The 14,348-nt window shown below is 33.3% G+C and overlaps 1 protein-coding gene across 2 annotated transcripts in view; it reads left to right on the top strand.

Moving 5' to 3' along the window:
• The window catches only part of LOC145270142 (protein mono-ADP-ribosyltransferase PARP12-like), a 56,112-nt gene that overhangs the window by 26,323 nt on the left and 15,441 nt on the right, over window positions 1-14,348 (top strand). The window contains exon 1 of one of the 2 annotated variants that reach the window (XM_080125753.1): window positions 6,286-7,336. The exons of the other annotated variant lie outside the window; for it this stretch is intronic. Coding sequence (XP_079981879.1) covers window positions 6,396-7,336 — 941 coding nt within the window. The 5' untranslated portion in view covers window positions 6,286-6,395. Of the gene's footprint in view, window positions 1-6,285; window positions 7,337-14,348 lie in introns of those variants that run through there. 2 annotated transcript variants of the gene reach the window in all.

Raw genomic sequence — 14,348 nt, 5'->3', positions numbered from 1 at the left:
ACTGCGCTTTTATTTTGGAAAATACAGAGGTTTTTAAAGATTTTCACCGGCTCCCAGACACATAATTTCCGACAGCCCGGAAAACTCTCTGATTGGTCAAAAAAAAATCAAAACATTGAACCTCCAGAGCAATTCAGTAAAAAGAAAAAGGGCGCCTCTAGCCGCTTGCGCAGAAAACGTCTCGGGGCACTTGAATTTCCGGCAGCGAAAGAGTGAACATCGTAGCTCACCATATAACTTTCCGCCCAGTAAACGGAGTTTAAAGGTTCATCGTTCATGATAAATAGCTTTGGGTTTTTTTTTGTGAAGGAAAGTTTGGTAGTATATTTACATGTAAATGTAGGTTGGGAAAAAAAAAATGTTTTTTTTTTTTGTTTAGAAAATTTTGTACATCATTTTTATTTTTAATAATAAAAATATGTGTTGTCCTTTTTCCACCTGATGGTTCTTCCGGACTTTGATTTAGTTTGTTTCTTTTCAACCTCTGTATCAGAGGAAGATACAAAAGTGTCAGATACTGGAAGGGGTGGAACAAAATCTTTTGACGTTGTTGAAGAATATGCAGGCTTCAATCTATCTATGGAAACGTTACTGTGTACATCATCAGACATTTTAATAGTAAAATATTTGCCATGACGATGTACTACTTGGAATGGACCTGTATATGGAGCTTCCATAGATTTTCGAATCCTGTCTGTTCTCAACCAGACGCTGTCACAAATTTGAAGATCCTTAGGAATGTACACAGTAGGTAAAGAATGGAGGTGTCCACTGGATAATCCGTCTGTGTCAAATTTCCGCATCTCCTCAGCTAGAGCTTTTATGTGAGCATCTGTTATATCAATGTTTGCATCCTCGTACGCATCGATTAACAATCTAGGTATCTGTGCTTTAGCACCCGTAACTGCAGTAAATGGTGAATAATTGGAATCGTTGGGTGTAATCCTGATACCTAGAAGAACTATAGGAAGAGCAGATAACCAAGATTCTCTTCTGGCAATAATTGCTGTCTTTAATGTTCTGTGTGCTCGCTCGATCATTCCGTTTGCTTGGGGATGGTACGAAGTCGTTCTCAGCCTGTGGAACCCTATAATTTTTGACAGTTCTGAGAACAGCTCAGACTCGAATTGGCTACCTCTGTCTGTAACGACATGGAGGGGCACACCAAATCGCGATATCCACAGATCAACAAAAGCAGTTGATACTGACGCTGCAGTTATTTCGGTCAATGGACAAGCCTCTACCCATCTCGTATTTCTATCGATGCATGTTAATAAATAACGATAGGGAGAGAAATACGGGTCTGTTTTGCTCTTGACTGGTGGTAGAGGGCCAACAATGTCAATGTGTACAGTTTGAAATCTGCTGGATGGCAATTCAAATGGATGCACGTCACTTTTTGTGTGTTTGTTTATCTTTACTTGTTGGCAATGCTGACATTCCTTGCACCATTCCTTTATTGACTTGGCCATTTTGGGCCAAAAATATCTGGAAGTTATCATTTTAGTTGAAGCAGCAATTCCAGGGTGTGACAAGTTGTGTAAACTGTCAAAAACAGATTTCCGGAGCTTTTGTGTGACAAAAGGTCGTGGAAAAGGTAAAGACACGTCACATAGGATTGTATTATGTTCATTAATCTGATACGGCTTCAGTTGATCACATAGAGTTTTTGTTTCTTCATCAGTGGTTTGGTGATTGGCCATCTCCTGTAAGTCACAAATATCAATTGTGATTGCATACGCTGGTCGCGATAAGCAATCAGCTACAATGTTCTGTGAACCTTTTATGTGTGAAATATCAGTCACATATTCACTCAAGAAACAAAGGTGACGCTGTTGTCTATCGGATTTTAAAGGTGTTTGGCTTTTAAAGGCGCTGCAGAGCGGTTTATGATCTGTTAATAACAACAAGTTTCTGCCTTCCACCTGATGTTTAAAATACAAGACTGCTAAATAAGCAGCTAGCAATTCTCTGTCAAAGGTAGAATATTTTTGTTGAATTTGTGATAACTTTTTTGAAAAGAATCCAATAGGAATTGGTTGATTGTCAATCATTTGATGAAGTGCTGCTCCAACAGCGTAACTGGAACTGTCCGTAACAAGCTGATAATTAGTAGCTTTTGAATCGGGATAAGGTAGAGCGGTTACACCTGATAAACTTGTTTTTATCCTTTCAAAGGATTCAACTTCCTCCTTTGTAAAATCTATTTTCTTAGATTTTTGATTCAACCGAATACACTCGGTGAGTGGTAAACTGATTTCACTGAAATTTGGAACTAATTTTCTGTAAAAATTTGCCATGCCAAGGAATCGACGCAGTGATTTTGAATCGTTTGGTTGAGGAAATTCATTTAATTCGCGGATTTTCTTGTCACTTGGCTTAAGACCATCAACAGATATGTGAAATCCCAAAAATTCAAGTTGAAAAACATTGAAAATACATTTAGAAAGGGAAATTTTAAGGTCGTACTCACTGAGTTTCTGTAAAACAGTATTGAGGTGTTTGGAATGCTCTTCTTCACTATTTGAGAAAATAAGAATATCATCGATGTATATAAAAATACAATCGATGTCGCGGAAAATATTGTCCATCATCCTTTGGAAAGTACTAGATGCGTTCCGCAAACCGAAAGGCATGTAATTATACTCATATAAACCGAAGGGTGTTGTGATGGCTGTTTTGCATACATCATCCGGATGGACTGGTACTTGGTGATAAGCAGAAGATAAATCAATTTTTGAAAAAACTTTCTTACCGTGCAGTTTTGATGACAAGGAATTTATGTTTGGCACTTGGTATCGATCGGGTTTTGTTATAGTGTTTAGTAACCTGTAGTCACCTACAGGTCTATAAGTCCCATCAGATTTATTCACCATGTGCAAGGCCGAACTCCACTCTGATTTAGAGGGGGATATAATTCCGGCATTCTGGAGTTTCCTGAATTCCTCTTTTGCTATGTTGTATTTCTGGGCTGATAACTGCCTCGTTTTAGAGAAAGATGGAGGGTTACTGCCAGTTTCAATTCTATGAAACACTTTAGGTTTTGTTGCATTGGAATCGCGATGTGGAGAAATTAAGTTGGGATATTTTTGCGAAATTGTGTGAACTGTTGTGTCGGCAATGTTATCCGAGCATAAAGCAATGTTCATAAGTATTGGTAATGGCTGTGCGTTTGAATATCTTTTGGTTGTTTGATCAATCAATTTGTTATTTGTGCAATCAACTATTAATCCAAAATGATTCAGAAAATCATAACCTAGGAGAGGTCTGGTAGTTTCTGCAATGAGAAAGGTCCAAGTGAAATCACGCCTCAAGTTATGAAGTGCCAGGTTTAATACTGCTTGACCGGAACATTCAATGTTCTGACCGTTAGCTGACACAATTGAGATGTTTGTTGGGTATATAACTATACCGCTTATATATTTTCTTGGGATTACAGATATTGCAGCTCCCGTATCCACAACAAAATTCAATTTTATAGCTCCTAACCGTGCGGCTACTTCAAGAAGCGGCGAAGATGTGGAAGCTATCACGCTTCGCCGGGTTAGTTTTCCTATGTTTTACTAAAAGCAGGGGAGGCAGGACGAGAACTGGGTTGCATTTGCACATTCCGTTTGTCTGGCCATTTACACCATGGTTTGCAATATTTTGCACGTTCGGCAAAATATAGATGTGAACGGCAGATTTTGGGTCTCTGATCCTTGTTAAAAGGACGAACTCCATTTGGACAATTATATGATTTTTGTGACGGATTACTTTTTCTTTGAGATCCGTCATCACTCTGGTTACGATGGTTTTGGTTCCATGATATCTGTTGTATATGCGTGGCTTCCTGTCTATTAAAATATAACAGCAGGTCATCGGACATTTTACCAAGTCTTTCCAGATCGAGATCAATTTGTGCTGCTACCACGGGTTTGATCGAATGAGGTAGGGCTTGGATGAACTTATGTCGGACAATGTCTTCTCCAACACCAATTCTACCTGCTAACGACATGAGTTCGTTCAAATAAATCGAAGGACGTCCTGTCATGATTGAAGATGACATTAGTTTGTCCAGCATTTCAGGCTTTGATTTTTCATACTGATTAATCACAGCATCTTTTAACTTATCAAAGTCTTTTGATTCCAGTATGCTGTTTTGTAATTTTCCAACTATATCCGTTGGTAGTGACGCGAGAATATGATAAAATTTTTGTCTTGGTTGCTTAATGTTCATAATACTGAACTGGGCTTCCATTATTGAAAACCAAGCTAGTACATTTGAATCAATAAATGCTGGAGTTTTCATCGCAATTGACTGCACTGGTTTATCTTGTTCTGCTGCCATGTCGACTTCGTTTTCTGCCATTTTAGTTTTCCCTTTTGTTATTCACACTTTTGCTGTATGTTGTCTTTTATAATTTTGTTATGAAGATAGGTTTTTATGTTAAAAATTTTTTTTTTTTTTTTTTTTGAAAAGTAGATTTTTATATTCAGAAGGATTTGTTTTATCGTTTTCATACAAAAATTTTTTTATTTTTGTTGAATTTCCATAGTTTTTCGCGACCTTGGTGAAATTGTTTGAGTTTTTTAATTTACTTTTGTTGAAATTCACATCAAAAGTTGGTTATTTGAAGTATTAGAAGGCAGTTTTTTGTTTGTTTGTTGGTCCATGGTGAATTTGTAGTGAAATTATTTCTTGGGTTTTCATTTTGTTTAGTTTCATTGAAATTCACATCAAAAGATTGGTTACTTGAAGCATCAGAAGATAGCCTTTTTTTTTCTTTTTTTTATAGAAATGTTTGCGTGTTCAAAATAATCACGTCGGTGGGTCGCCAGTTTTGGCCTTTTCCAATGTTTCTTACATTTGTTTATTATTTATTAATTAATTTTACTATTATTGTGGGGAAAAGAAGTAAAGAGAGCAAGACAGAGAGTCGAATTTACGATGTTCTTTCGTAGAAAATATATCAACAAAACAAATACAGTTAACTCTCAATTTATAAAAAAAGATTTATTACTTTCTAGGAAATATTTCAATGAAAATAATAGTTCATTTATGAGTGAACAAAAGGGGGGAATTAGTTGAGATTAAGGAAGTTTTAAAATAATTATTTACATAAAATTAATTAAAAATGAGCATGCGATAATAAAAGGGGGAATACAAAAGTTAGTTACTGTGTCTGTGTGTTCGCCCACATTGTTTTATCAGCCGACTCGCCTGCTACGTTCACAGTGTTGTCGCGTTAGTTTTGAGCTGCAGACAGTAGTGATATATATATCTTTCAACACTATCTCTGAATTTTTGTTAACTGCGCTTTTTTTTGGAAAATACAGAGGTTTTTAAAGATTTTCACCGGCTCCCAGACACATAATTTCCGACAGCCCGGAAAACTCTCTGATTGGTCAAAAAAAAATCAAAACATTGAACCTCCAGAGCAATTCAGTAAAAAGAAAAAGGGCGCCTCTAGCCGCTTGCGCAGAAAACGTCTCGGGGCACTTGAATTTCCGACAGCGAAAGAGTGAACATCGTAGCTCACCATATACCTAGTAATTTCTTCATATCATAAAACAAATTTAACTGGGATATTCGTTTTCAGAGTCCCCGAAAACCGGCGCTGTTTTTTTTACTGAGAGATTCGTTCATTTTTTTTCATTTCATAATATGGGACGCTGTTAATAAGTTTACAAAAAAGTTTGTTTTGTCAAAAACATACCTTTTGTTTTTCGTTATTTTTTCATTATAAAACTTGTATAGTTGTTAACAGGTGCTTCTGCAGTTAAATATTCCACAAAAATTCTGTTTACATTTTGGCGCCCCTCCACCGCCTCCAAATGTAAACAGAATTTTTTGTGAAATATTAAACGATTCTGCTTTAATGGTTAATGTTACTTAGTTACTTTTTAAACTGTTAATTAAACTACAGAAGCACCTGTTAAAAACTATGGTAAAACTATACAAACACCGTGACAGCGAATTAACCCTAACCAAAACCCTAACCCTAACCCTAACCCTAAACCTAAACCTAACCCTAAACCTAACCCTAACCCTAAACCCTAACCCTAACCCTAACCCTAACGCTGTCACGGTGTTTGTATAATAATACCAAAATAATTACATATAATGTTTTTTTTTTTTTTTAATTTGCTGCTACCCTTAGAGTCACTATGATTCACGTAATTTTTTTTTTTTAATTATCTTCCCTTCCACCTCCGTATTAAAAATGAAAGTAAATGATTATTATTGTTTTTGTAGTCATGTGACCCAACTGTGCAAATATTTTGGGGAATTTTTGTTGTTTCGTCATTTTCGGTTTTTTTTCAAGATAAATTTCGTCACTTTCATTTGTCTTTCTTTAATAATTTCTAAATAATACTACTTCGTTTTCATTTCACGCCTTATTCTCCACACAATGGAACACAAAAGTCGTTGCGACCAGATTTTTTTCACAATAATGAAAAAAATATATTCACTCGGTGGATATGTCCCCCTGGCTGAACTGGCCGCCTTTTTAAAACTTGACCAAAAGCGTGCCTTGGAATTTTTCCAGGATTATCCGACTTATTTCAAAATTTGTTACGAAAAAGACCCGACTAGCAACGACGAGAAAGCGTTTGTTCTGGGTGTAACAAAAGTGACGTTTTGCGTCAAACATGCCTCGAAACCGGGTTCCTGCTTAGGTTGTGACGGACTTCATGTCTGCAAATTCTATAGCTTAGGGAACAACTGCAAGTTTGGCGATTCCTGCAGCTTCGGGCACAGCTTTAAAGATAGCATCCACAACGAAAGGATACTGGAGAAACATCACTTGCTCCAACTGGACGAACTGGAATTGAAGTGTCTCTTCCAGAAAATCGAAAACCGTTGCGAAGTAACCAAACCGAGCATTTGCAAGTACTTTAATAGAGGTTCCTGTGAAAAAAGCTGTTGCCTGTGTCTGCACATTTGTCGATATTACCTGATGAACGAGTGCAGGTATGGGAAAAAATGCAAAATCAGCCATGATTTTAATAGGAATGATTGCAAAATATTGAAAATCTATGGGATCGTCACGTCGTCCATTTCGGATGCGCTTGCCAAGCTCCGGGTTCTCTATCAAGTTGAAGAATATAATACAACGAATAATGTAAAAAAATCGGAGCTGATCTGCCTACATTATCTTTCATCAAACGGTTGCGCATTCGGTGATAAATGTCGGCATCACCACAAAGAGACGCCATATCAATGGTGTTATAGGACTTTTCTTTCTGAAGACGACGACTGGCACGACTTCAGTCCTTTGTGGAATGAAGAAATCGAAAAGAAGTTTTGTAATTTGGAAGATGAGACTCACATAATTGATAAGAAAAAAAGGTAAGGACATTTGCTAATTTATGGCCGCTTATTGTCAATCGTAGACGTGTCCCTTTTCTCGAGTTGAAACACAGATTCGAAAAAGTTGTCAAAAAACAAATATATAACAAATAAATGTTATCATAGGCAACATAAGTTACCTTTCTACCTAACTGGATAATTTTTTAGTGTTTTTATTTAATCTAACATGTTTATTCAGTTCGAAAAACAGTGTTTTACCGATGTATTGGAAAATTAAAAATGGCGTCCGACTCTCTCTTTGACACGGTAAGTTTGGGAAAAGGAGTTAAAATTAAAAGTAAAGAAACACAGAAAAGTCTGTATGATGTGATGTACTCATTAAAAGATGAAATTACATAAATGGATCAAGTAGGGTTTTTTTTAAAACTAAAATAAAAAAAATCCAAATTTGTGACTTTTTTGCGATTTTACTAATATAAAGCGATTTTACTAATAAACTGTATTGACTATAAGGCTGATTTTTTTTTACCTCGACACTTCGATTTAAGTTGTTTCTTCCTTATTTTTTTCATCAGATTTCATCATGCCTGATGAAATCCCACGGCGCGCTTAGTCGTAAATAATAATAATAATAATAATGATAATGATCATGATCATGATCATGATGATGATATGATGATAATAATAATAATAATAATAATAATAATAATAATAATAATAAAAAAAATAAAAAATAAAAATAAACTACTTGTTTGATCAAATTACCTCTAATGTCACTAGGTACCTCCAAAAACAATGTGAAAAAAGAAGCATGATTCCGTGGGTGCCGGGAAAACTCGTCTCGGGAAAACTCGTCCCCTTTTGCTAGGTAGGAAAACTGGTCCCTTATTGAATAAATATCGATTGAAAACACATTTTATGATCGTTCTTGAAGGCGATATTGTTTTTTAAAATAAACTATGGTACTGGTCGCGGTAAGAGTTCCCTGCCGAACACCCTAAAAAAACAATGACTTCTCCCCGCGCAGGCGCAAAGGACATGTTTTAGTTGCCATAGTAACAAAACTTTTTATCGACATTGTTTTACTGTTTATGAATATTGAAATAAAATACATTACTACACATTTATTAATATCTTTTTTTTTTTACTGTTTATGTGTCAATTTTATCGACTTTTTCTTTTCTTATATTGAAATATTATATATATGAAATATTGAAATTATTCTTATATTGAATATTGAAATAAAAGACATTACTACACATTTATTAATAATATCTTCTTTTTTTTACTGTTTTACTGTTTGTCACTTTTATCGACTTTTTCTTTTCTGTTTTAAATGACTACGATGTCTCACTTTTATCGACTTTTTCTTTTTTAATAGCATTTTCTTAAAATGAATATTAAAATAATGGTAAAACTATACAAACACCGTGACAGCGAATTAACCCTACCCCTAACCCTAAACCTAACCCTAACCCTAACCCTAAACCTAACCCTAAACCCTAACCCTAACCCTAATCCTAACCCTAACCCTAACGCTGTCACGGTGTTTGTATAATAATACCAAAATAATTTCCCAACTTTTTTCATTTCTATGTGTTTTTAGTTTTGTGTGTTGAATGAAACTTTTTTTTTTTTTTTTTCATTACAACAATAGTTATCGACCCCGGTTCTTTGGCTGACAAACGACATCTGTCGGCGGTTCTTGAAACTAAATTACACGCATTCGCTTCATGTTACTGACATGCAGAACTGCCAATGGTGCCATAGGTGTTATTGTAAATTAACACTCTTAGCTAATTCCGTAAAATGAGATTCTACTTTTTTATGCGAATTTGCACCCTCTCCATGTTAAGAATGGCTTTTTAAATAATAACGTTATTTCAGCACGAAAAAAACATTAAACTTTAAGCTTAGAAATACGATTTAAAATATAGCGCGGATCATAAGTGCACTAGCACCCATTTTCTTATTAATAAATGTTTAGTAATTATTTTTTCTTTTAATATTCATAAACAGTAAAAACGTCATTTAAAAAGAAAATGCTATTTAAAAAAGAAAATAACATTGATTAAACGTAAGTAAATTTATTATTCTATCACCATTTTGTGGTAAGTAAATTTCAAGAACCGCCGACAGATGTCGTTTGTCAGCCAAAGAACCGGGGTCGATAACTATTGTTGTAATGAAAAAAAAAAAAAGTTTCATTCAACACACAAAACTAAAAACACATAGAAATGAAAAAAGTTGGGAAATTATTTTAATATTCAAGAAGATATTATTAATAAATGTGTAGTAATGTCTTTTATTTCAATATTCAATATAAGAATAATTTCAATATTTCATATATATAATATTTCAATATAAGAAACGAAAAAGTCGATAAAATTGACACATAAACAGTAAAAAAAAAAAAGAAAGATACTAATAAATGTGTAGTAATGTATTTTATTTCAATATTCATAAACATTAACGTTGTCATTTAAAAAGAGTAAAAAAAAAAGTTTTAAAAAGTCGATAAAAGTGATTAAAAGTGAGATATTATTAATAAATGTGTATTAATGTATTTTATTTCAATATTCATAAACAGTAAAACAATGTCGATAAAAAGTTTTGTTACTATGGCAACTAAAACATGTCCTTTGCGCCTGCGCGGGGAGAAGTCATTGTTTTTTTAGGGTGTTCGGCAGGGAACTCTTACCGCGACCAGTACCTAAACTATAGCCCCCCCCCCATAATATTTAAAAAAAAAAAATATTTTTACTTGTTTAATGTTTTTTTTGTATTTTTAATAAAAGCGTTTATTATGTTCATAAACGAGACCGCATATTTTTTTTTTATATTAATATAAAAAGAATTTACTTATATACTGCTGTTTATAAAAAGGTAAAATCGATTTTTCTACCTCGCCGACTATGTTGTTTATTTAATTTATTTGGAATCGTTTATTTTGTAAAGAAAAAAAAAACAAAACAAACAAAAAACATGTCGAGTGTTACGGGAGAACGAGAAATAATGCCCGGTCACATCTTAGGGGGTCTTGATAATCGCTAAAAAATAGAAAATTAAAGAAATTACTGAGGGAGATTTGGTTTTAAAAAGAAAATAATAAATTTTAATATTTTTTAAAATATAATTTAGAGAGAGGGGGGGGGATAAAACCTATATCTCCCTTTGAAAAGCAACCAACAAAAAATGATAACCGATAGCGGAGTTTTCAATAAAATTGATTAATAAATTTATTTAGTGATTACTTTCTCCCTTAATGATTGATTTTAGAATTTTGAAGTAAAAATTAAAAAAATTAAAAATGAGTTAACGAGAGATTGTTAGCACATGGCATCTCTCGCGCCAAAAAAATATTTCGCTTTTAATTTATTAGTTAATTTTTGCAAAATTTGACAGGACGACAATAAATGTTAATTGATAAAATCATAATTTTAAATAACGCATGAGTGCATTTGGTATGACAGAAAACAAAAACATAACAACAAAAAACTATCATAATTAAAAAACAAAACCAAAAGCGTAACGAAGAATCGAATAATCGCTCCCTGTTTTTTAATTTTTGGGGTTTTTTTTTTTTTATTGTTTTTATGACTCCAAAAAACATCGTTAAAATAAGAACAAAAAAAATTTGTAATTAACTTTGTATGAACATAATAAACGCTTTAAAATAAGTTAAACCACTAAGAACTTAGCCAGTTAGGTAGAAAACGGACACTTAGAAAATCGATTTTATTAAAAAAAAAAAAAAACATTAAACAAGTAAAAATATTAAAAAAAAAATATTATGCGGGTGGGGGGGGGCTATAGTTTATTTTAAAAAACAATATCTCCTTCAAGAACGATCATAAAATGTGTTTTCAATCGATATTTATTCAATAAGGGACCAGTTTTCCTACCTAGCAAAAGGGGACGAGTTTTCCAGAGACGAGTTTTCCGGAGACGAGTTTTCCCGAGACGAGTTTTCCTAAATTAATTGGAAAATTCAAGATGGCGGCCGATTCTCTCTTTAACACGGTAAGTTCAGGAAAAGGTGTTATAAATAATAAACTAGACAAAATACTATTAAAAACCACCGAATATATGTCAAGTTATGTCACGGTAACATATATTGAGCGAATTTCTAACAGTATTTTGTCTAGTTTATTATTTATAACACCTTTTCCCAAACTTACCATGTTAAAGAGAGAATCGGCCGCCATCTTGAATTTTCCAATCGGTAAACACTGTATGCTTTTTGAGCTGAATAAACATGTTAAATTGAATAAAAACACGAAAATTATATCCAGTTTGGTAGAAAAGTAACTTATCTTGCCTTTGATAACATTTATTTGTTATATATTTGTTTTTTGACAACTTTTTCGAATCTATGTGTACATGAGATAATTCAATGTTTTGTAATAAAAAAAAAAAAGACAGTTCCTCAACTGAGGTATAAAAAGATCTATATGTGATGAAGTAGAAAAGTCCTGCGACTGAATTAATTGAATGTTTTTTGTTTTTTTTGTATTGAAATAATCCAGAAAAGTCCTTCGACTGAATTAATTGAATGTTTTGAAGGAGACAAGTAAGAGTTCTTGGTTAGAAATAACCAGTCTCTTTTCAAAGAATTAAACTATAAAAAAAACCCACCGCTTACTTAGTGGGGAGATAGAAAAGGGGAATAAAAAAAAAGGTCCATTAGGGTTGCAAGCCCGTATCCACGTGGAGGAATTAATTGAGGGGGCACGCGCGTGTTTAACGTCCAAACGTGGACGGGTCGATGTTGATGTTTACACCATGGTGTTTAAAGGTCGACCCCGATGTGGGCGAAAAATACCCTTTTTATACTTGTCCGACCGGCTCAAATAACTGAAATTTCGTTTAAGAACCACCGAATTTGCGTGAGTGAGAAAATGTACGCGCAGCCGCAGCTGAAACGATGTTTATACATCCACGCGCGTGCAACTGGGTTTTACTGTTGAGGCAACGCGCCATTATTTTGTTTTGGAGTAGATTCGACGCCCGTGCGCCTATGACAAACGCTTATGTTTCATAATAAATAGAAATTTCGATAGATTTAAATATATTTTGTTCAAATTTCGAAAAAATAAATATGTAGGTGGGTGGGGGTGACACGCACTAAAAAAATATTTCCCCTCGTATATTTTATGGAAACTGCATTTTATATGTAATTTCATTCTGAAATTCACGAGAATCTGGCCATTAGTTGATTTTTGCTAGATTTATTAAACACGGATATGTTTTCACGTTCGGAATGTCTACTACATGGGAACGTTATTTTAAAGCACCGCCAAAAATGGCCGCAAAATCAAGTTGTTGTTTTTTAAAACGAAATTACATTTATTAAAATCCATTATTTCTGAGTAACTTTTTTTTTTCCAGAAAGATAAAACCCTGAATTTTATCATATAGAAAAAAGAATAATGTAAAACTTTTTCTATTTTTAATTCAATTTTAAATGTTAAATTTTCCCAAAAAGTTAACAATTGACATTTTTTGTCTTGCACAAAAAACGTACTTAAATATTTAAAAAAAAAAGGGGGTTTTTGAATTAATTAATTTATTTATTGTCTAACTAAGATTTAGGATGATTTTCTAAGAGAATATGCAAAAATATTATAATATAAGTACCTGAATTTCAAATAATTCCACTTATTCATATAGGTAACCAGATATTTCGCGTTGACGTAGAGTTCAGATCGACTCTGTTTACGTTTTCGTTTGATAAAAAGCAAACTATGGAAGACCAAACAGGCCAAAAAAAACTTATTTTTTAGTGACGAAAATTTCAATGTATTATTAAGCTGAGGCTGGCCAGTACCAGATGGGTGACCATTTGTATGCGTTTGGTTTTTAATGTGTATGTGTGTGGGGGTCAGGCTCCCCAAAATGGGGGGGGGGCAATTTAAAGCAGAATAAAAAAAAATTATTTCAGCGCGTTTGGTCCACCGTAGTCGAAAGGCGGCAAACGTTTTCAAACGGGATCGAAAAAAATGATGCTATTTTTAACACAAAGGGCACAATATTTATCGAATTTTTTTTTTTTGGTATAGATTATTCAAAGCATGCCCTGTTTAATAATGGTCATGCATTATTCGGCTCGCTAAAAAAAAATTGTTAATTTATTTATCAAAAATTTTAAAATAGCTTTTTTCGTATAAATATTAAAAAAAATTTTTTTTTGTTTTGCTTAACTTAAATTAATTATTTTACTTAACATATTCACCGAATTTCACACTTCAAAACTCAAAAGCGGGATAATTAAACACAATCGAAGTTCTGATATTCAGACGTCAAAATAAATGCAAACAATTTTTTTTTTTTTTTTTTTAATCTATAATTCTGTCCCTTACAACAACACAATATGTTGATTTCAGTTTCAGATGATTATTTTAAGCATATTTGTTCCCACTTCAAAACAAGGGGGGGGTTGTAAGCAAAAATATATATATATATATATATATATAAATATCGTTTATGAAAAATAAGTACACTGTTATAAAGTTCATTCTTCTCCTAATAATCGCTGAAAATTTCGTATTGATCGGATAATTACCTGATTTTTGGTAGATTTTTAAAAAGACAGTCCGTCAAAAAGTACTGACCTGCCCCCCCCCCCCAGTTTTAGCGGTGCCTAAAACACGATTTTCGTTTCGCAATTTCATTATTTTCGTTCGATGAAAAAAGATTTTTTTAAATTATTACTAGTTTATTTTTCCCTTCTTCTTTTAAATGGTACAAAAGTTATATTGATAATATTAATTTATAATAAAGTTACATTGTGTTACATATTGGGGGTGGGGGGTAATTCTGTGGTGACTTTTGGAGGTGCCAAATGTCACTAAGTTGACTTGATTGTGAAAAAAAAAATATGCATTAAAAAACTTTTTTATGTTTAATATTATTATATGAGGGATCATTTCGAGTTCATGCTTTAAGCATCTAAAGACGAGAAATTCATTTTAGAATTTATTCTAATTTCGACATGACATGTAAGTACGTAATGTTTTCACTTGAAATGCGTCTGTCTGTTTAAAAGATC

The sequence above is a fragment of the Euprymna scolopes genome, chromosome 4 (genome assembly GCF_053919585.1).
Source record: "Euprymna scolopes isolate OS-2025 chromosome 4, ASM5391958v1, whole genome shotgun sequence".
In the NCBI taxonomy this organism is placed as follows: domain Eukaryota; kingdom Metazoa; phylum Mollusca; class Cephalopoda; order Sepiida; family Sepiolidae; genus Euprymna; species Euprymna scolopes.
Note: the sequence above shows the minus strand (reverse complement) of the source record. Positions and strands in the feature narration are given on the sequence as shown.